General features: G+C 39.9%; 1 protein-coding gene across 1 annotated transcript in view; it reads right to left on the bottom strand.

Moving 5' to 3' along the window:
• Positions 1–1,822: 1,822 nt before the first annotated feature.
• Positions 1,823–22,801, bottom strand: part of stab1 (stabilin 1) — a gene marked incomplete at its 5' end in the record, with an annotated part of 58,632 nt that continues 37,653 nt past the window's right edge. The window contains 26 exons of the mRNA XM_083892632.1: positions 1,823–1,923; positions 5,869–5,973; positions 6,214–6,366; positions 7,796–7,900; positions 8,221–8,355; positions 8,945–9,064; positions 9,611–9,717; positions 9,860–10,025; positions 11,239–11,372; positions 12,545–12,689; positions 12,892–12,952; positions 13,106–13,238; positions 14,077–14,193; positions 14,386–14,490; positions 16,054–16,203; positions 16,639–16,789; positions 16,890–16,946; positions 18,461–18,607; positions 18,789–18,878; positions 19,190–19,366; positions 19,511–19,570; positions 19,651–19,785; positions 20,710–20,856; positions 21,016–21,096; positions 22,259–22,306; positions 22,396–22,515. Of these exons, the coding sequence (XP_083748758.1) occupies positions 1,855–1,923; positions 5,869–5,973; positions 6,214–6,366; positions 7,796–7,900; positions 8,221–8,355; positions 8,945–9,064; positions 9,611–9,717; positions 9,860–10,025; positions 11,239–11,372; positions 12,545–12,689; positions 12,892–12,952; positions 13,106–13,238; positions 14,077–14,193; positions 14,386–14,490; positions 16,054–16,203; positions 16,639–16,789; positions 16,890–16,946; positions 18,461–18,607; positions 18,789–18,878; positions 19,190–19,366; positions 19,511–19,570; positions 19,651–19,785; positions 20,710–20,856; positions 21,016–21,096; positions 22,259–22,306; positions 22,396–22,515 (3,018 nt within the window). The 3' untranslated portion in view covers positions 1,823–1,854. The remainder of the gene's footprint in view (positions 1,924–5,868; positions 5,974–6,213; positions 6,367–7,795; positions 7,901–8,220; positions 8,356–8,944; positions 9,065–9,610; positions 9,718–9,859; positions 10,026–11,238; positions 11,373–12,544; positions 12,690–12,891; positions 12,953–13,105; positions 13,239–14,076; positions 14,194–14,385; positions 14,491–16,053; positions 16,204–16,638; positions 16,790–16,889; positions 16,947–18,460; positions 18,608–18,788; positions 18,879–19,189; positions 19,367–19,510; positions 19,571–19,650; positions 19,786–20,709; positions 20,857–21,015; positions 21,097–22,258; positions 22,307–22,395; positions 22,516–22,801) is intronic.

The following is a 22,801-nucleotide window of genomic DNA, read 5'->3' as shown; positions in this document are numbered from 1 at the left end:
AGAAATTAAAACAAAATGTTTTGAATGAAAACAGCAGTCTTTGTCAGACACAGTGTTTGTCACCCGTAAGTCAAATAATTGATAACTGAACAAGCCTCACGGCTCTCAAGAAGATGACGTCATCGTTGTTCTTTGTACCACCTGAGTTCAGACTCGATGAGAATGAAGCCTGACGACGACAGTGATCGCCTGACATTTGTTCTGCTCACCATTAGGTTGACATTTGTTTTTTGTTTTATAAGTATTTTAACATCTGCTAGAAAGCGTGAAATTAAATATGGTCCAGATATTACATTTAGTGATGATTTCTGCCTTGGTCTTAGTTTGTTGTTTGATCAGCTTCTCAGTCTCTGTCTTTATCCATTCTCACACTTCTACGTCCCACATACCTCTCACCCGATTTTTCCCGAACCAGTTCTCAGTTCAGTCTCAGTTCTCTCCCAAAACCTAAACTTATCAGATGCACCTGCCCTGCAATGGATTGTCCAGGGTGTTGACCATGACCAAAGAGGTCGTAGTAAGTGTTGGGCTGATGCTTTAGTTTAGGATTATTAATTTACTTGGAGAGTTTACTTGGATTCTTCAGTATCTCTTCCTGATTCATTCTCCAAAATTTGCTAAGTAAAAGTTTAGTATTTTCAAATCAATAGAATTTAAAACAAATATATCATTTTGTTATGTTCTTAAATATCATCCATGTCACCAGATGATCTTCCTGTAAAGGTTTTTGTTTCAGCACAGTCTCCAGTGCTTCTCTTCACACCTTCTTCTTCTTCTGCGATTCTGCCTTTTTCGAACAAACTCGGCACATTCAGTGTGACTCCGGTCTCACGACCAAAAGACACCGTCAGTGATTGATGGAGACGCAGTTAAATGACTCTGAGGTTGAGGTTTTAAATGTTAATGGGCACTGTGGTGGTTTGATGGAACGAAGCTCGAGTATAATTTGTGTTTAGTGTTCAGCCAAATTCTCTGTGAGTGAAGTATTTTTCTGGACTTCCAGTCGCTCACTCAAACAGAAACTACTACATAGCAAAGTAAAATGTCCTCCGACACCTGGAGGTGGACTTAACGCTTTGTGTTTTAATAGTTTTTTGGACAATCATGGAGATCTGTGGCACAGATGAATAAGATGTTTTCTAAAAAAAAATTTCCACTGGCTTCTCTGGACTGAAGATTGTGTCTTGCAGGAGCTGTTGGGCAGTTGCTCTCAGCAGACAGAAGCAGCTAGAGACTCACTGGTGGTGAACAAAGCGGAGCATTTAAGCGCCAAATTGTATTCACGGGAATAAGTAGAGAGGCGAAGGAGACAAGTGAGTATATATCGTGTGCTGTTTTTTAACATGTAAAACAAATGATATGCTCGCTGTAATATATTTTAGCGTTTCTGCCCTCCTGTGTGTGTGTGCGTGACAAGCAACATAACTAACAATAGCCAACACGTACCAACAACACAATCATCCCACTGCTTGGATGGATCACTTTTGACTCTGAAGGAGATAAACTTGAAGGAAAAAGGTTTACTTAATTCACATTTACCTCTAAGCAGGTAGTGCATAGAGGGCTTTTGTGGAAAAGCCTCTGCTCTGAAAACGGGTGCCAGCTGAGATGTGACAATAGAAAAAAAACTAGGATCTAAAAGAGCCTGAAAATCACAGCTCCCACAACAAGTTATTTCACATTAAACAGAATGATTTCATTGATTATTAACACAAATTTACCTCCTTACAGGGTTAGGTAAACAGACAATTTTTATTTCTTATTTGGCCATACTGTCGGTTAACTACAAAAAGCTGAACCATGATAGGTCATTGTGGTTTGTAAACAGATCCAGTTGTCGAGTTACAAGTGGTTTTACTGGTCCAGATCCAGAATGTTTGGAGATTCTTCAGGTTGTGTTGACTCTGCCCCCTGACTGTTATCCTGCAGGAAAGAGAGAAAATTAAAGTAAAGCCACATCTCGACTATGCACACAGTACAAGTAGCGTGAGATGAATATTCTCTCTCCTCTCTCTGTGTGTCACTCACTCGTTACTGCTCGTTACACAGACCTCTACTTACTGAACGATAAGGTCCTCATGTGTAACCATATTCTGCCTCAAAATAATTTAATATCTTAGACACAGATCATAAGTCAGTGTAATTAGCTCATTTGTCTGCAGCTGCTGCCTCTCAACGCACTAACAAGTGAAAGATCTGACCTCATAACAGTGCAGAGCAGTTAAACCGGGCCGTCACCCACCACAGATCCCAGATTTGACCCAGCTGCTCTGCACTCTGCTCGTCAGACTGTGAAACTGCAGTCATCACCTGCACCCAGGTACCGACTGTTGTTAGGATCTAGAAGTGCAACTGTTTTTGTTCCTTACATTGTGCAAATCGCATGTGTTTTTGCTACTTCTCATGCGACGCACATTGAACTTGTTGAACTTGAGCGGTGTGGTTATAAGTCACTCTTCGTCCTTCCACCTTGACGTCTCCACTCAAACGATAAAACATTATCTTAGCCCCATGTATAATCTTCCCTTAACCTGACAAACATTGCTGGCACCTTCTATAAAACTCTCAAAGCTGTCATATTTCTTCTTGGACACCTGTTGAAAGCTGAGAAACAACATGGACAGTGTTGTGGCAAAAAATTGTCGTATGGTGTCCGATGAAGAAATAAAGTTGATTGCTGAAGCGTTGGTTTATTTGTTTGCAAAGAGAGAGTCAAGATGGACAACAGCTCAGAGGCAAGTCAAGGATGACTCTGAGGAGAATGTCAAAAGTTTACATAGTTTATAGATGGCGTGTGTGGTGCTCTAAGTGTTGTCTGTGCAGCTGGTGACCTTGGTTCCCAGGATCTGAGAGGTCTGTGAATCAGGTTTGAGTGGGTATACAAACCTGATTCTGGAGAAAGTGGGAGGAGAAAGAGTTATATCCTAAAGCCCGGGGGACCTCTGCACACAAGTCGTACAAAGTTGATGTAATCTCATCTGATGTGGGAGGTGACGGGAATTTAGCATATAAATAAGGCTGCAAAACTCTGAAAACGGCAGTAGATCGAAAAGCAGGGAGAAACTTTGACGCTCTTTGACCTCTGAGACAGAGGGACTTTGTAATGTAGTTTCTTTCTTTTTCTTTTATATATTATATATATATATATTATATTTTATATATTTATTAGTAATAGTAGATTCTTTTTTTTACGCCACTGGTTGTCCCCCTGAGGTAAGATCACACACACACACCACGGCAACATGACTGATATAGGGATGACTTCTAGACTGACTGACTCAGATTCAAGCTTTTAGAACATAAAACTAACACTGATAACGTATTGACTTCACTTAGGATAATAGGAAACTTGAGTTATAGTAAAAACTATCCGAGGATTAGGCGATGGCATATCCCGCGTTACTACTTATGGCACAGCTAGTCAGTCACATGGTGTCTTCTTTGATGTGCCATGCTTTATCATTGATTTACTCCTCAGCTAAATGTTTACTGACATTATACATCACTGGAGAAGTAGCTTCATTTTCCAACAGACTTCCATTCAAAGAGTTCATTTGGCAGCTGGCAGAGTTGCCCCCTGCTGGCTAACTAGCTACATCTGCCCTACTTCAAACTGGAAAATTAATATACATTTCTTATACACAGAGATATTACTAGGAAACTCTGAAAGGAAAGCTAATTTCCAGAGACAATAACCTGCCACCAGCGCCACCAGTGGGCAGTAAATTAAACATGAATTTTCATAAACTATATACTGTACGATCTCCTGGAGATAAAATGCTGTTTTGAGACAAGCATGAGGTGAGGTCACTCCTGCTTCGGAATTGTTTAGTTGGTGTCTCTCTTTTTTAGATTTAACTGGGGGAGCAGTTCCTTAATTTGTACATAAAATACAGTGTGCCAGGTTGTAAACAATGAGCCCATTAAACTGTCCATCACAAAAAAATCAATAGTTTAAAAAACTGTTCTAACAGCTGTGAGACGGGGCTGACGTTGAACGTGAACACAAAAAAGGCAAAGTCACAAAGTGTGACTATAAAAACATGGGACCGACAGCAAACAGATGACGCAGCTGGAAACAAAGTGACGTCACTAAGTCCTGACAGAGAAAGAAGGTGTAAATTACCGAGAAGCTGAAATACTGTACGTCAGTGGGAGAAAGAGTGTGTCCTTCACACACAGTAAACAGAAGTGTTGTGTGCGTCCAGAACCACTTTCGTTTTTAGAATTTTATGATTTAAATATATAAATGTACATATATATATATATATATATATATATACCGTGCCTAAATCCTTTACTGTGGGCAGCAGTTACACATAATACCTGTCTGTTCATGATAAACGTGAAGCAGCTATTTATAACAGGACCTGAACTCGATTTATAGCCACAAGGCCATTTTCAACCAGTTTGTCCTCTTGTGGACAAAGATATGGCTGACTCCCCCTCCCTCCCCCCTCCCCCCAGGGGCCCCGGTCGTCACCATAGTAAGCACTTACTCAGCACTTTGTGGTGACTCAGCAGTTGCTTGACAGAAGTAGTGTGCTAAGCTAAGTGTGGCTAATTACACCGATTATTGTTTAGTCTCATATGAGGCATTAATATACTACATACTATGGGCCTGATTTACTAAAGCTTTGCGCGTGCAAAAACGTGTGCAAACTGTATTGCACACGCAGATTTGCGTTGATGCTTATCTACTAACAGGGCGCAACGAGGAGTGCGTCCCTGAGACAGGCAAAATAGCACTCGCAACCCATTTAGCGTTCTTGCCTTAATGCAATGTGGGGCGTTTACACGCAATTTTGCGTGTGATGGGAGGAGAAAATGTAAATATGTTATTTTAGCACGCGCAAAGTGATTTATCAAACCTGAAACTGATTGCGGTGCTTATTTTTGCGGCTATATTTAGCACGTTTGAAAGGCAGGTCTTAACTGGCACAGCGGTGCGCGCACATGGCTGCGGTGTTTTATAGTTATATTATTTTTGTAAATCAGGAAATTATGCTTTTCCAGACTTTTTCAATCGACACTTCAAGCTGTAATCAGCAAGACATACTTAACGGTACTACAAAACAGTTTTAGTTTGCAATAAACTTACATTTTCCCAGGTCTGACGATTTAGGAGTTTAAAAATACTTTTTAAAGGGCCTTCATTTTCCCAAAATTGATGTATCAACTTTTAATACTTTTTTAAGTCCCACGTGGACACCCTGCAAAGGTTTGCATGTAAATACAATATCCACCCAAGAGAGTCAAAGTTATGACAGTGGCAGATTAACTGGGCCAAAAAAAGCCATTTTTGGCCGAAAGACTTTTATCGCCAAAACAAAACCACTGAAACGATGTTGTGATGACTTATGCAAAAACTGCGGCCAGAACGTGCCTGTCTATACTCGCTTAGTGTCAGTCCAAGATCAGTTTGGAACACCAATAAAAAGGTTCCAACAAGATGTGAGTACACTGTTGAACAGCGCAGATTATGAACTCCTCGCGACATTCACTTCATACCAGAGAACATTCTCTCTTCTCACCCTGAGTAGTTAACTAAAGAGATCGCTCATCTGATGCATCTGTTATTCCCTCAATTGGAGCACTAAAGCGTCGTCTACACAAAGATTGAGACCACGGAGTGAAAACAATGAAAATTGCGCTCTTAAGAGCCTTGCTTAGTTTCAGAATGTTGCAACCAACAAGAAATGACATCGGTGAAAATCAACATCGAGGTTTCCTGTTAAAAGACGGCCACCCAGTGCTGTTGGGTCACTTTTCATTGTTCATTGCGAGGCAACATCAGCAAATTAGATAAAACCATACAACTGAACACACACATTACATGGTTGGTAATATTTTAGTTGGTCAACTCACCCCAAATGGCTCCCTGAAGGCCCTGGAGCCACTGTACAGAGGATTGGGGATTGAGACCAGAGTGGGTTTGGTTCTGCTGCCTGTTGCACCATCTTCATCCTCATTCTGTCACAAAGGAAACCACAGGGATTGTGTTGTGTCTCAGTGAAACACCAGCAGCCGAGTCAGTGATTTAAACCTGACATTTTTAAATGGAGGGATTTGAATTTCATCCAACATTCAATAATTATCAATGTCAACATGAACTCTTAGCTTTTTCTAAACCAAAGTTTATCGTAATCATTGGGAAATTAACCAAATGCTACAAGTGCAAGGTCAGACTGTGTGTGCATGTGTGTGTCTCACTCTGAAGTAGTGGAAGCGGAAGGCATCGGTCTTGTGCTTAAAGAGGTAATAGCCAAGTGCACCCAACACACATGCCAGCAATGTCGACACCAAGATGGCTGCTGCTGCTGTGCCACCGGAGTGGGCGCGGCCTTTGGAAGCATCAAGGGATATCTGGAGGTCATGGTACAACAAACAAAAACACACATGTGAATTACTATAGGTTCACACCATTCAATTTACACTGTCCAGCTCTAAATGCCATGGCAACAGCTACAATTAGCTACACTATTGCCATGGAGACATGACTCACTGTACCACATTTTTTACGATCATCATTATTTCCCAAGAGGAAGATAAAATCTTGACCAGTTCAATGGTTCATTAATGTGTAAGTTCCAATTAGAGGACAGAAAGACTGACCGAACGTCATGGTCACGTATCCACAGGAACATCTCACTTTCTTTTATTGATAATTTCTCACTGTGCGCTTGACCCTCATATAGTTCAGGTTTTCAGTCTGTTCCAATGATTACAACACTGAATCTTTACTGAAGTTTCAGGTGACCGGTGGACTTGAATGGTAAAGTATCTTTATTCAAGAAAACTTTATTTATTCCCAGGGGGTATAGACAATAACGCAAACGTGACAGTGTCATACCAAGCGGGAGGCAAACAGCTGACCTTCAGCACAGAGTTCCTACACATTTTCCATTTCAAAATTTTCCAGACACAAATTTCCAGACTTCTCCAGGGGATTTTTCAGTTAATATTAAACATCTGAATACCAATTGTTAGATGCTTATTATGTAAATAAATGGTTTTAAAATCCTTCACTCATTTTTCATGAATCCAGCCCTTGGAAAACTTGCATTGACCCATGACACTGTCGCGACGACAATAGATGGCTGGCTCGACGACATGTATGGAAAATAATAAATAAATGAGAATCGCATTCAGTAACAGTAACCATGGTAACTCGACACCATTCTACAGCCAGCTTGATTAGTTTCATATCATCTACAGGTAGGCTATGTTTAGTAACTTGTTTTGATTTGTATATATTAATATATTTAATTTTAGAAAGTGAGATAATAGGCTGGAAACAACACAAACATTTTTCCATACTTTTTTCCCCTTTTCTATACTTATCCAGACCTGGAAATTACTCTAATTAATTTCCATACTTTTCCCTGCTGCTTAGGAACCCTGTCAGTAGAGCAATGAAAGGTTTAAATAGTTTTCGGACCAGTGAAAATGTGTTTTTAATTGGCATTCACTCCTGGGTCAAATGATTCTGCATTGCGCAAGAGTTTTTATAGGCTTAGTTACTTTTTGGATTCGGATGAAGAAGTTGCCTTGTTGCCTTGTGACAATAAGACCCACATTTGCAACCTGGTTGGAACAGGGGCCTTTCTACATGGAGTTTGCAGGTTCTCGATGGACTGGCGACCTGTCCAGGGTGTACCCCGCATTTCGTCTGCTGGGATTGGCACCATCAGCCCTGCGACCCTCATGTGGAGGATAAAGCTGTAGACAATGGATGCTCGGATGGAAGTTGCGCTGATTGTTAACAGCTCTGGATTAAACCATCCTGACTCACTAGTGGTGGGGGTGCAGTCAGTGGGCCCTCAATGACATGAACGATCCCATTTACGGCAGGAATGTCCCAATCCAACAGCAGCTGCTTGTTCACCAGTTTAGAGCTCTATGAATAAATAACATTAATTCAGTAATTACAGTAATTAATAAGAGAAACAAAATAAAATTAAAGTTGGCACTTTCAGGTATTTCAATTTAAATGTATATGAACATTTAATCATTTGATCAACACAATATATGAACACATCTTTCAATACCTGTAAGTGTATGTTTCTAGCACCTCAGACTGAACTATAAAGCTATTAATTACAATTGGAAGCCTTTATGAATAGTATTAGAAAGTATTAGAAATAAGACTTATATATGGCTATGGCTTATTGCAGCCATAGGTCAGTCAGGGAAAGAAATGGCTGTGTTGTTTCTGACCTCGTTGTTGCCGTGGGTCACAGTCAAGTTGAACCCAAGCCTCGATGCGATTCCTTCTTTATGTCTCAGATCCTTGAAAAGATGTCTGCTGTGATTGGCTGAAATATGATACTCCAGATCTCGACCAGACAGAGTCTAAAGACACAAATACAGAGATGAAACATTCGATTTCACCAACAGCTCCCTCTGTTTGAACTATAGATTAGTCTTCCTGGTCCATTCTGTGGCCAACCAGAAAATGACAATATGTTGTGTATCCACTGGGGGTGACTCCAGTAGCCGCAAAAAAATAAAAATAAAATGTTTGAATGGAAGTCTAAGGGAAAATTGGCCTAATTCCCTTAATGTAAAGTATGACTTTGCTAACTGTGTAATAGCAATTAAAACAGAAAAAGGAGACACGACAAGGGCAATAATAATAATGACAGTAAATCGTTCCAATGGAAGCCTGGTTGCAGCCATGTTATAGTTTAATTTAGACTGGTGAAGGGGGATTATGTTTTGTTGACCAATGGTTACTGGACAAACAGATGTTGCTAGTAAGGAAGGAATTAATCAAACATCTTTGATTTGTTTTATTCTCAGACTTCAAATACTCTTTAAACGCTGACATGTGTACTGTGCCACATTTTAAATAGTTATCATGTGAAAATTATAAAATGTGTTGATAATATTTAAGGAATTCAGTCGTTTTTAAGTAATTATTTAAGCATTTAGTAATCACCTGATTGGGGGCAAAGCCAGCGTCATGTGGAACAAAGAGCGTGACCTCAGACGTTCTGTGAGACAGAAATTCAACAAGCTGTTGGCCGTCCGAGGTTGAGCCGCTATATTCCAACAGCAACTTCAGAGAGAGACAGAGACAGGGGAGACTGAACTTTATAAGACATACTGATTATTTATTGTCAAGTCTTAAAATCAGGCCCAAACCCATTGTACTAGGAGGTTGATTTCACATTGCCTCACTCCATTTGTAAACACACTGTATGTTTTTATTTCTGAAAGGAATGACAACAAAAAAAGTACTGATGACAAGTTAAATGAACCAGAATTATATATGTTTTCCATTTTATTTGAGTTTTGACCCAGCACTTTTCCTATACACACCTAATTGCCATTGCACACTTTAACACTTTAATTACACTAAATTACACACTTTAATTACTTTTTGAGACACTTGTTCATAACATGTACAACACATATCTCTGTGCATAGTGTGACTCACAATTAACACTTTACCCTTAATTTTTGTCTTTCTTTTCCTGAGTGATGTTAGGTTTTCCACAAGGGCCCATATTTCTGTTTGTTCTGTCTGTTTGTCTTATTGTTTGCGTTGAATGAATGGAAAGTGTACCTGAACCAGGATTGTTGTTAAAAATGTGTCACTCACCTTGTAAAAGATGGAGAAGTTACTGTATGTTGCGAGGACGTCTGTCAGAACACCGTTACAAAAGTTCCCGTCTCCAACATAACCAGCAGGACACGTACACGACACATCTGCATGTGTGTCCATACAATTAGGATTATCAGAGCTTCATGTACATGTATGTAATAATTTTGATTCATGTACATAAACCCATGCACAGATGCTTCACAATCGATCTCCTGTGATAAAAACCTGACTCTGCTGCTGTAGTACCTGTGAGCCTGTAGCAGTAGGTGTCATACTTGCTGCTCTGGTCCACGGGTTCTTTGTACATAACCAGACCCACGTGGTTGTCTCCACATTTGACTGAAGGGAAGCGTGTTGGGTATCCCACCCTCCCTCCCTCGATCCAGCCAGCAACGCACAGATGCATCCCCAGCTGTCCAGACGAGAAAGAATGACAACAACATGATAGAGATGACTGATCACATGGTCCAGCATGCACTTCTGTGGTCAGAACAGCAGAAAGATGAATCAGTACTTAATCATTTACTGTAAGATGCTCTTTCGAATACAGCAGCTATAGAGAAATCCCGTGACTATAAACTGATTGGTATATTGTTTTCAACAACACATTTCTGATGCTGTTTAAGATGGCTGACAGTAAAACAAAATGAAACGGGTAAAAACAAAGGTTATGCTGATATGCAGACATTTGAAAAGCCAGGGACTGCAAGGAACAATTTTATACGGATTTGTGAACTCCGTATAAAATTCAAAAAGATCATTAAAGCTCAGCATGACTCGATCGCTCACAGTAGACGATGCCAGCGATTGTTTTATGTATCTGCCATCTAGTGGAGCTGGCATTATTGTGGTGCAGGAGATTCACTGCCTGCTGACTGTGACAGCAGCATAGAGAATCTGATTAAGCAGTGATAGAGGTATATTGTGAATGGCAATCATGACATCATCAAAAAAAAAGTTAAAAGTTAGATAGCTCAGATTATGAGAGACAATGAGACTGAGCCTGACATCCGAACACTAAGGCATCATCCCAAATTCTGGCGAGCAGGGTGCCAGGTCTGATAAATATAGTTAGTAAGCCTTGAGATAGTGTATCTGGTCCAGATGCTTGGCGCCTTGGTATCTAGGGAGGGAACCTTGAAAGGAGCCTAGTTTGTGTCTTATCGTAAGTTATGGCTGTTTATATTGAACACCAGGTCTGGTAAAAAAGAATATGTGAGTAATTAAACTTAATTAGTATTAATTGGCTGAAGATTAAACTTTTCTCAGTTACCACATGAAAATGGCCACGCTAAACACAAAGAGAAATTCCATCCATCCAGCTTCTACTGCTTTATCCTCCACATGAAGGTCGTGCCAATCCAAGCTTACATAGGGCGAAAGGCCTATGTTAAATGGCCGAAATGTCCTTACTTTTTGTGCTAAGTTTATATATTCAGTGTAAATGTGTAATATACACAAACACAAACAACACACAGACAAAAAATTCCTTAAATTGGTATTTGCTTGTGAATAGGACTAATAAGGAAGATATCGTTATTATTATTAGCAGGTATAAATAGGGTTTTGAGAGGTCTATTGGCTGTCTACAGTCTCTATGGAAACCCCTCCTTCAGGCAGTTTACCTGCTGTGCGTCTCCCAGTTGTTTAAAAGTGGCCAGTGTGGCACCCTCAGCCTGGCAGGCGTCATTAGCTTGACTGTAGTTCATCTTGTACTTTCCCTCTAAAGAGCGCAGGTGAAACACTCCAGCTGTTTTGGCTGAACCACAACAAAAATTAAAGGGAAAAAGGAAATAAAAGGTTCTATATTGTCATTATACAACCAAAACCATTGTGCAATGAAATTGTAAGGTCATATTCTTTAGCTTATTGTTATCCTTCATTATTCAATTTTGACAATACATTTATACAATATAATAATAACCAACCAACATAACAACAAAGAAAAAATCCTAGTCTCTGGTTTGTTTCTCTCAGTGAATTAAAAATATGAGCCTTAAAAACCCCATGTTCAACAAGCCCTAAGGAGCTCCAGGTCCTAACGAGCTATGGGTCTTAACGAGCTCTGGGCATATTCCCGTGGGTATCTGTTGGTGTTTCTTTACCATTTTGAGAAAAATTGCTATTGTTGTCAATAATATCACGAGCGAAACATGAACACCAGCAGTCAGCTACAGTGACACGCTAAAGTTGCCATAGCAACTGCAGTGCAGAAGTACAAAAAATGGCTCCCATCTAACAGAAGCAACACAACACACTGAACGTGTTGGTTACAATACGAATACTGTGGACCTGTTACACAATCAACCTCTCAGTGATGTGTTGCCATGGTAACATGAGATAACGGGTTAAATGGTAGGATAATATGGACTGACAACACCATCAACCTGCGACTGGATAGAGGTCAGTGTGGGTGAATTACAGCATGTCAAGGCATAACCGATCTGTTACCTTGGTGACAGTCATCTCATCAGGTGTGTTGCCAGTGTACTATACTAATAAAATGATAAGATTTGTCATGAGTGGTAAAATAAATCATAGTCGATACTTTACTATGGTAACAAGAGGCATTACTATAGGTTACCATGGTAATAGAAAAATTTGAAGCATCCTGAAACTGATGAATGCTAAATGGAACTCAGCCAACATTAATCTGATTGTTTAAATTTGGGATTTGCCTGCTGTGACCTGTCAAAATGGCTGCTGTGCAAAATACCCATTGAAGGCATTTCTTGGTGGTGGTGGTTCATCATCGGTAGTTTAAACCAATTAGCTTGACCATTAAATCTGTTGTATCGCATTGTTTCTTACTTACACATCCCAACCACAAGCAAACTGTCTCTGCATTGTAATGACATGTCACCTTCCTATAAAAATTCATGTAAAATGAATGACTGTTGTAATAAATTAACGAAAGCACAGATGTGTTACCATGATAATGGAGGTCCTTGCAGATAGCAACTGGGTCGCAATCTCCATTTCTTTCCAGGCAACGATCAACAGGGGGCACCAACTTCTCTAAACACTGGACCCCATTGCCCACATACCCCGGCAGGCACTCACACTCACGCTCATTCTGGAAGAAACAAACATTCACGTTTAAATGCCACAAATTCTTGGGTTGTGTGTGTAGATGCTGTTGGTCATTAAAAAACTTCAGTGAGTGTCATTGATATTGATTTACAGCAGCCAATATACATAACACTGACAGGTGACACAGTGACAAAAGAATAGACGAGCCATGAAATCAAAAGCCACAAACTCAAACTTTTACTCACTGGACCAGTGAACTTGCAGGAGGCAAAGTCACTGCAGTTACCATTTGGCTCCTCGACACACCTGGAATATAGAAATAAAAAAAACAGCAGCCTGATCCCATCTCTAGTTGTGAATATCTTATATTTATGTTCTGTCAAATCATTGGTCAGACAGACAATAACAAAGCGAGAAAACGAGAGAGAACAAGCCAGATTTGACTGACGCTACACTCACCTGTTGATGGGCTCGCAGGAGTAACCGTCTCCTTTGTAATCACTGTGACAGGTGCAGTTGACAACCATTCCAGTCTGGTTACAGTCTGAGTTCTGGTCACAGCCGCCGTTATACACGGCGCAGAGGTCTGGAGCTGCAGGGTGTTTCATAAAACTGTAATCTGAGCTGCTCACACTGTGGACTGGTCTGCAATATTATAGCAATTTTCTAGCCTTGACGATCACTCAAAGCATGTTACACTGCAATTTTTCTATTCACTTGTTCACACATTATTAATACAGCATATTCATACAGCACATGAACTGTACACACAAAGCTGTCTCGATTACACACCATTCACACGCTGCCACCAGGATGTTTTGTCTAGCCCAGAGACACAATGTCATGTAGACGACCAGAGCCAGGGGAAAAAAAACGCATGACGACACATAACCTTGAAGCTTGGAATAAGCTGCGAGCATGATAATACACTGTTTATACATTACACATGGTGCTGATAATCCAAGGTTTATTTCTCAGACGAATGTGCTAATTGATTCAGAGTTGAGTTTGCAGGAACTCCACAGTAATCTCAACAGCTCCCCGGTTTTGGTTGCTTAGTAACAACAGATGCGATAGGAGGGCAACACCAGAGCACCTTGCTTAAAACTCCTCTGCCTTCTTACACACATCTTTTTTTTTTACACATTAAGTGCTACATGTGATATATATGCTTATGTGAATTGAAACAACCTCAAATTTAGGCTTTGAAGCTTTTGAAGGATCTATCATAATTCCAGGCTTCACTCCCTTTTGGACTGCAAAGTGCTTTGTATTCGATTTAGAGTAAAGTTAAAATAAGTTTATAGTTAATGTACATTATTTTTGTTTATAATACAACACATTCACCATGCTCTGGTCATTCTGGTCACTATCATTGTATAGACAAATGACAACATAGAGTCATTATCTCTGGGTGATGAATCACTCACGTGGCTCTGGACTGCAAAACGTGCCATTACCCTGAAACCCAGTTTTGCACTGACACCCAACACCTTGCACACAGTCGGCTTGTGCATGGCACTGCCGGCACTCCTCTGGGATTGAGCCTATACAAATAGATGGACAATTAGTCGAACAAGAAAGTTAACATCCAGAAGTTGATATAAGCAACATGATGTCAGTGAATAACAACTGTGAGAAAGTTTGAACATTTGCTGACAATAGGAAAATACAGAATAAAGTTCCTGGGATAATTTTTTGAATGTATTCAAATCCTTTCATTCATAAGCAACACTCACCAATTTTATTCTGGCAGCGATTGCCCTCCCAGCCCGGATTACACACACACTGTCCAGAGCCGTCAATGCCGTCATTACACCTTCCTTTCCTCCCACAGCCACAGACTGAGAGAAACAAAAACATCCACTTTAATAAGTGACTAATGATGTCAAATAATCTGAAAAAGAGAGTTATGATAGAATAGGTACTGTGTAGTCAGTGCTGTAGCAACCGTTGCTAAAATACGTTTAGGTTACCCCAAAAAACACCTCTAATTGTTTTTTTTTTGCCATATCAGCCTAAAAGCTTCATTTTGTATTGCTTTGCCAAATTTTCAAAATAAGAGCAATTTTCATACAAGCTTCAAGGGTACGTACAGTGCATGCGGGATGGTGCGGGTCAAATGATTAAATAAATGCGGGACCCGCGGGTTGGAAAAAAACCCGACCCGCGCATCACTAACGTACAGTATATTCAACATCATTTCAAGTAGAAGTTTGACCGGTGATTTGCAGAATAAGATCACAGCAGCATCACACACTCTGACAAATTTACCCAAATTTTCAGAAAACATTCACCACAACTCACATTCACCACATTCACGGCAGCTGTTAATATTTGGATGTCTCTAAATGAAGACAGCTGGCAGGTTTGTCCTGAGCAGGAAGCATACCCAGCTGTGTGATGGTAAGTGTGGAGGGTCACCATGGCAACAGACTGCTGGTGAGATGATGAGGTGACACATCTTTTGGGGGGGTGAGAAGGGATGCAGGGTTAAAGCCGAGATTCTGTGATTACATTATCAACTATTTGGATAACCGTTGATGATTTCAATTATTTTTCTGTTTTTTCTGTTTCCTGTTTTTGGCCTGTTGGTTGGTTTTCATTGGTTTTTGATTTTTGGTCTATTTTTCAGACAATGCCAGCAAATTCAAGACATCTCTGTGGGTTTTGAGAAATATTCAACATAAAGTTTTTGGCGTTTTTTTTTAGTTTGTTTTATTTTTTAATTTTAATCAGGCGTTGAGCAAAGGGCTAAAGTGTAGGATTTAGTGGCATCTAGGGGTGAAAGAAATACCTTTTTGCATAAACAGTACAACATGGATTGAAGAGGACCCATTCCCTTGTAGTATAAAGGGCTCATTCTAAGAAAACATACTCACTTTTCAGGTAATAATACATTATCAAAAACATAATTTATTAATATTGTATTTTCTTGATAGCTCCCAATAAATTATACAATTTGTCAAGACCAGTAGTCCTCATTTCTGAGGAACTTTAAATTTAGGGTTAGGCATTAACTGGTTGTGGTTATGGTTCAATGAATAGAAAACAATGCAGTGTCATAAGAAGAATAGCTGGGGGGGGGGGCTACATGTAGTTGTCCTATTGCCCAACATAATAGCTAGCATTTGCCTCGCTATGTACATGTGCCTCCTCAGAAAGTAATCACAATTTAAAGTTATCATGGCCAGAGAGATAGGTGTCTTTTCACAGACTCGCATCAAGCAAATAAACCTTCACTCACTTGATTATCATTTTCTTTAAGGCCACAGTTGTTTCATTTTCAGTAACAAAACAAACTGATAACCTATTTTGAAATAACCCATGCAGTCTGTAGCAATAAACATTTACTCACGCACACACTTTATACTATAAATATATAGTTGTTATAGTTTCTGGTGTACCTGTGCAGTTTGGTCCATAGTAGCCAGTGTCACACCGATCACAAGCTTTTCCTCTGAAGCCTGTGAAGCACCTGCAACTTCCTGAAGCATGTATACCATCATCACAGGTTCCGTGGTTGCTACAGGGGGCCTCCACACCACCTGGACAGACTGACACAATGAGGGAAGAAGTAGAGTCAAAAGACAATTGCGACAACAACAGACAATGGAGTTTACTGATACCAAATTAATAAATTAAACCTCATTCTGTTGTGTGAAGAGTTATCTTTTATAAAATGTTTTAAGTGTTAAAATAAAAGGAGGTGGTCTGCAGGGGCATACCCATGTCCATGTTTGAATGACAACAGCTAGAAGGTCAGTGTTTGGTGTTGCATCAAATGGAACAAGAAACAAAGAATATAAACTTGCTTGTAGCTAAAAGTCATAGACAGAACATGTTGTTTTGAGTACCAGGTTATATAACCAAAGGTGTTCTTCTATCATCTCATACCCAATCACATGACATGCCTCAAGTCAGGATGATATGCTCAGCTGCTGACCAGATTTGCAAAAAAAATCAGCCTCAGAGCAGCATTTCTTCCTTACCATGACAGTCTCGACTGTAGTGGTTTTTGCAGCACTTCTGTGTCCAGAAAGAAAATTGACAAACTCTCCTGCACCCCATTCTGTTTAGGCGAGCCAAACTCCAACGAGAGTAGCCTCTGGTGCGAGAATTCATACAAGGCTCTATCTTCCCCTGGTATGAATGAAAAAGCATTCATGACATTTATCTCTACATAGAGTGAATCATGTATTGTACTAGTTTCAAATTCTTTTTTCAGAAAGGTGGATCATACTGTGTCATGGTTACGGGTGGAACATGGTGGAGGAAACAGGCATTGTCCACAGGGCCCCTAAAAAATTTAAGACAGAAAGCCTCAGTCCATATACCAGCACAATAAGAGTAGAAGGGATATTTGTATGGATAAAGTCATGAGTGTTACTTGAATCACTGCCACTAGAAACAATAGCAGGTCTGGCAGAAGCCAAAGCCCAGTCACACCATTAAAAGCTAAATTCCTCCACAAATTCCTGATTGTTCTAGAAGCTCCGAGACATACATATGGATGAATCACAGGGTTAGTTGGTGAACTGTTAGCATGTTAGTCGTAGTAGTAGTAGTGAAGTATGACCATTGCCTGTGTATAAAAAGCTTATTCTAAGGCTACAAAATTAAAATTTTAAAGCAATTATACAAACATATTTATATGAGTAGTATATTCAATTTCTGCCAATAAACATTCCTAAATGGACACATACTGGACCTTTAACACTTTAACACAATACTTTTTGATCCAGGTGCAACTCTTCAAAGTTTAGTGTTGAAATTATACACATTGTGATTACCTATTGCCTCTCTGGTCAAACACCAGCTGCTGCATTCAAATTTGGCCATTGGCTACTTTAGTCCATCAAATTCTGATTGGAGTTTACAATGCTATTGTTTACATGGACGAAAAAGGAGTGGACTATTTTGACTGTGTTGTCTAATTCTCCGGAAGTAGAAGCAGAAGAGGAAACTTCACTTCCATTTCTGTACTAAACAAACACTGCACATGTCTGCTTGTCCCCTCACTGTCCACTATACGTCTCATTTTCTTCCTCTTCTGCGTCTGTGACTTTTATGTCTATATCGGATCAGAGGTTTTGGATTGGCATGTTAACATGATCCCTTCTCTGTTCTGCACTCTCCTTCCTTTCTCCTCCTGCCCATTCAGGTCTTAGCCCACTTCTTTGGCATCTTTTAAAATCAGGCATTGGACACGTCAAATGTCCAAAGTTCAGCCCGTGGGCCAATTACGCCCTCAGTCAGATTTTGTACGGTCTGCAGCTTTGGTTGTGTAATGTATTATTTATGGCCTGGGACGGAGTCAAACAGAAAATCGGCCCGAACTACGTTATCCCCATTAGCTCATTTGGTAAGAAGTTGCACCTTGAAACCAGAGACCCATGTTTAAAACTCAGCTGTGACAGACAGATACAGCCATCTGTCCTTGTTATTATGATATCTCCTCCATGGCTTAGATGTGGTTAAATTGTCATTTAAAAAATGATAAAGAAAAAAGGTCTGATCGTCACATTATCAAGCTATCAAGCTGTACTGAAGCTAGCCACCAGGGGGCTATTCATACATTCACTTTGGGAGAGCTGTAATGTCCTCCATCATGTACAGTCTATGGCAGAGACCGATACATATATGAGTATGTTTTTTGTATTTTGAGGCTATGCTAGCAGTACGAAAACCAGATCACAGCAGAGCATCCTGACAAAACAGGGAAAAAATACCGAGACCAACAAGTACAAGAACTTCTATAGTGAGTAGACAAGCAGCTGCTGTTTTGAAATGAAAAGTATTAGCACAACAAACATTTGTTGTTTTGTTTTCGAAGCTGTCACAGTATGCTCCCAGGCCGGGTGGCTCCAGCAAATGGCTGATGCCATAAGCCATGCCCTCTCTGAAGTTCATTAGGCGCTCCACGATCTTGGCTCCATTGTCATTAATCATGATACTCCCCTGAAAATACACACAAACAATATTTGTTATAACACACACAGAAGTGTACAGTTCTGACCATGTCATTTGACCACTTTAAAAATATATTTATTGTCATTAGTAGATCACATTATTTTATGTATCCACAATAATGATGAAACCATGTTCTCTTTTTGGTTTGTGGCAATATGTATTGACTCACCACCAGTGCCTTGTCACAACTGTACGTGAGGGTGGATCCGTGCATGGAGCGGAGTATCCTGGAACCAGCTGGCTTAATAATACTCGTCGCCTGCGCGCGCACGCACGCACACGCACACACACGCACGCACACACACACACACGCACATGCACGCACACGCACACACACACACACACACACACACACACACACACACACACACACACACACACACACACACACACACACACCCACACACACACACACAAAATCATGCAGAGAATCAAAGTATTATTTCAGTAGATTACCTGTATTTATGCATTGAGCTATTTATGTCTTCTGCAGTGGATGTATTTACATTAACTTCAAAAGCATTCTACTTCATAACCTAAAATGACTGCCGTGCAGTTGCAGGTCTCTACCTTTAAGTTGCGTATTATATGAGCCTTCACTATAGAAGCCAGTTCTTCTTGATGGTCAGGGCTAGAGAGCCAACGCTGTCTTTCAGCGGGCAGCGAGTCGATGGCCGCGTCTGTGGGCCAGAATATGGTGAACGGCTGGTGGACGGACATCTGGACCATAGGGAGTAACCCTGCATCCTACAGAGTTGACAGTACAGATTACTTGAGATAAATGAATGAGGTAGAGGACTGCAGAGTAAGAATCAATTGTAGCAGAAGAAAGATTAGAGGTGGTGGAAAAAGGTGCACAAAGACAAACATGTTTTGGGCCTTCTGTTTTACCTCCAAGAGTTTGTAGAAACGGCTGTAGCCATAAAACGTAGCTGCTGATGTGAGGTTCATCTAAACAGAGAGAGAGAGGAGCAGGTGGTCACAGTGCCTGTCAGTTAAATCTGAATGATCATCAATAATTTAAAACAAACCCGGTCAGGTTGGAGGCGTGGTTTGTCCTGCAGCCTGTAGGGTGTCAATAGTGTATCAATGTGGTGAATGAATCCATTGACTGTTGTATAATCACTCTTCACAATCCTTGATTGGTTGTTGACCCAGAGTGAACCCTGCAGTAGGAGGAAACAGGTGTGGAGAGAAAGACAGGTAAGACATGACATGGTAGAAATAAAAGTCAGCCTAATTGTTATTTCACTGATCACTGAAAAGTCGTCGTATTTGGATGTAGAGCAGTTAACAGTAGATTGCCATAAAAACACATCACATAAAAGACACAATCACACAAAAGAGAAGACACCATGCATAACTGTAGTCAGTGTCATGCGTTGGTTTTCACACCATCCACAGTTCTCAGTGGAATGGATTCCACAAGATGATGAATACTTTCCTTTGAAATTCTGAATCACATTATGTATGCAGATGTGTTGGCTGCACAATAAGGCTGAGTACTGTATCTATAGAAGCACCTGAAGTTTACCAAGCCTCAAGAAAACATTCTGCACACCACTAAACCTTAAAAGCCTGACATTCTGGACTGTCAGCCTGGTTGTGTCCATGGATTCATGATGTTGATGCTTGATTCTGATCCTACCAAACAATGCCAAAGAAATCCAGGTATATAGTCTTAGCTAAGCAGCTTTGTTTTTCCCATTCTTTAGATTTTGTTGAGATTAAACAGTTCACAAATACTCAAACCTGGTCTGGAGAAAAAAAATTGGATTATGGATGGATTATGACCAATGTCAAGTTAGCGCACTTCTGTTTTTGATCAAATGTTTCCTGAAGAGAAGTACAATATTTAAGATGTAAATACTGTATGCAAACAGTATGCTTATTTCTCTCACATTTGGTTCACAAATGTGTTAGAATCTCAATTAATGATCACTACACCTTTGAGATTATTAAGAAGCTGATTACAGAGCATGAGTATTACTCAGGTGTGGTCACAAAAAAGGCCACTATAAAATGTGCAAAATAATGCAATCATGCAAAATGCAACATCATGACAGAAAGTGTGTGTTACTGTGAGTTACCTGTTGGAAGCTGAAATGCAGTGTTTGTCCCTGCAAGGAAACAGCTCTCTCAGCTGTTTTTAGATCATCAAAGGACAAACGCTCACAGGAAACGATATGGTTAAAGACCAGGTCATTGAGACGACCAGATGACTTCCATTCATAAACCTACACACATGCCCAATGTACATGTGCATTAGCTGTTATGCATTCCAGATGTATAGTAATCTATTATGTTTTTTATAGATTTGACATTAAAACATTTGTTTGATAGATTGTTATAATTATTGCTGCATTAATAACATACAACTCTCACACAATACTCACAGTGGACATGTTGTTGGTTTCTGTTAGAGGGACAAAGACAGTAAATGGTCCCTCACCATAATGCATATTAGTTTGTGATTGCTGCGGAACAGTAAAAAACAAAATAAACTGTTGTGATGAAAAGTGATGGTGAATTTGTATAACAAAGAATTAACTAAAGCCCATGAGTCTTTTGACCAAACCCTTAAAAACTATAGAGATACAACTCTTAACAAACTTATAAACTAAAGGAGATGAAACATTTTCTTTTTCTTAACCTTTGCCAAGGATGATGTGTTTTTGTCCTTGATTTGTTTGTGAACAGATTACCTCAAAAAGCAAAAAACTTACTTTGGCGCATTTTTCTGGGGATGTAGGTTATGGCCGAAGGAAGAAATGGCTTGATTTTGGTGATGATACGGAGTCAAGATTCTTTCAAAAACAACTGTTAACCTTGTGAAAACGGAGAGTGCATTGGCATTACAGCCTTGGCAGAGGTTTGCATTCTCTGAGTGGTGATATTGCAATGAGTGTGTTTTTTGTTGTTGTTTTTTTAGTAATTTATTATTTCCTTTCTTTATAAATTATTTTGAGTGTGAGTGGGAAATTGCTTAAAAACCAATAAAAAGAACTTGAAAAGAAAAAAGAAAAGGTATGCACTAAAGTTTTATATTAAGGTGCACGTGAAGTAAAAAAAAAAGTTTATAAACCTGAGTTGAAAAAATAAAGTGCTCTGTGTCTCGCTACAGTTAACAGTTAATGGGAGTGATGAAGAGTGGGTGGGGTGGGGGAAGTGTTCAGTGTATTATTTAGGAGTCTGATGGCCTGTAGGTAAATAACTATTTGTCAGCCTTCAACACCTGCTCAGTCTGCTGCAGCTCCCACACAGAGTATGTTCACTCAGCATTACTTTTTTTCATGGGTCAAGCTCAAACAATGCTTTCTCTGTCACATATCATTCACATACAGACTACATAATTTACGAATCAAACTGCCACCCTCAATGAGGACCTGCCCTGAACAACTGCCTTGTGTTAGTTAGCAACATGTGCACATACTGTAATATTTGTAAACATGAAACTCATCCATGAATACAATTAGGTAACAGATCACAGTGCAGCAGGAGCGCTGAGCCCCAGTATGTCGCAGTTAGGTGTGGGCCTGGACTTGATTTTTAGATTTTTACCTAACAACCAACCCTAAATTCTAAATTTGAAGTAAAATCTAATTATTATCTTATCTTTTTTAAATTTCAGCAACTCACCTCCAACATTCTTTGGAAGAATTGGTTCTCTGTCTGGCGGGACAGCTCCTGTAAGATAGACAAACAACACAACTTTCTGTGAAGGACGGAGGTGGAACAGAGGAAAGTCAAAGAGACAAATGAGAGATCACACTCACTTGGGAGATCTGTCCCCTGCAATCGATGCCATCACCGATGTAGCGTTTCACGCAGGTGCAGTTCTTTTGGCCCTGACCCTTGTACTCGCACCTAGCATACTTACTGCAGCCACCGTTATTCTGCAGAATACACACAAAAACAAAAGCTGCTGACACAGGACAGGAATCGACAGACAATTATGTGATTATGAAAGTGATCTGTTAAAACAAGCACACAAATATCTTAGTCAGACTAACCCTACAAACATCAATATCTATGTCTGTGTATGACTGTGTGACCAAAACGTTTGTTTGTCTTACTACTTGTGACTGGCTATCTTTCGATAATGTAAATGTTGTACACATAATTTATTTTGTGTAAATTATCCAGATTTTTCTTTTATTATTGTTTAAATAATAAAACAAA

Source organism: Microchirus variegatus (assembly GCF_963457635.1).
Source record: "Microchirus variegatus genome assembly, chromosome: 7".
In the NCBI taxonomy this organism is placed as follows: Eukaryota; Metazoa; Chordata; class Actinopteri; order Pleuronectiformes; family Soleidae; genus Microchirus; species Microchirus variegatus.
The sequence above is the reverse complement of the archived record's forward strand: the minus strand, read 5'-3'. Positions and strand labels throughout refer to the sequence as shown.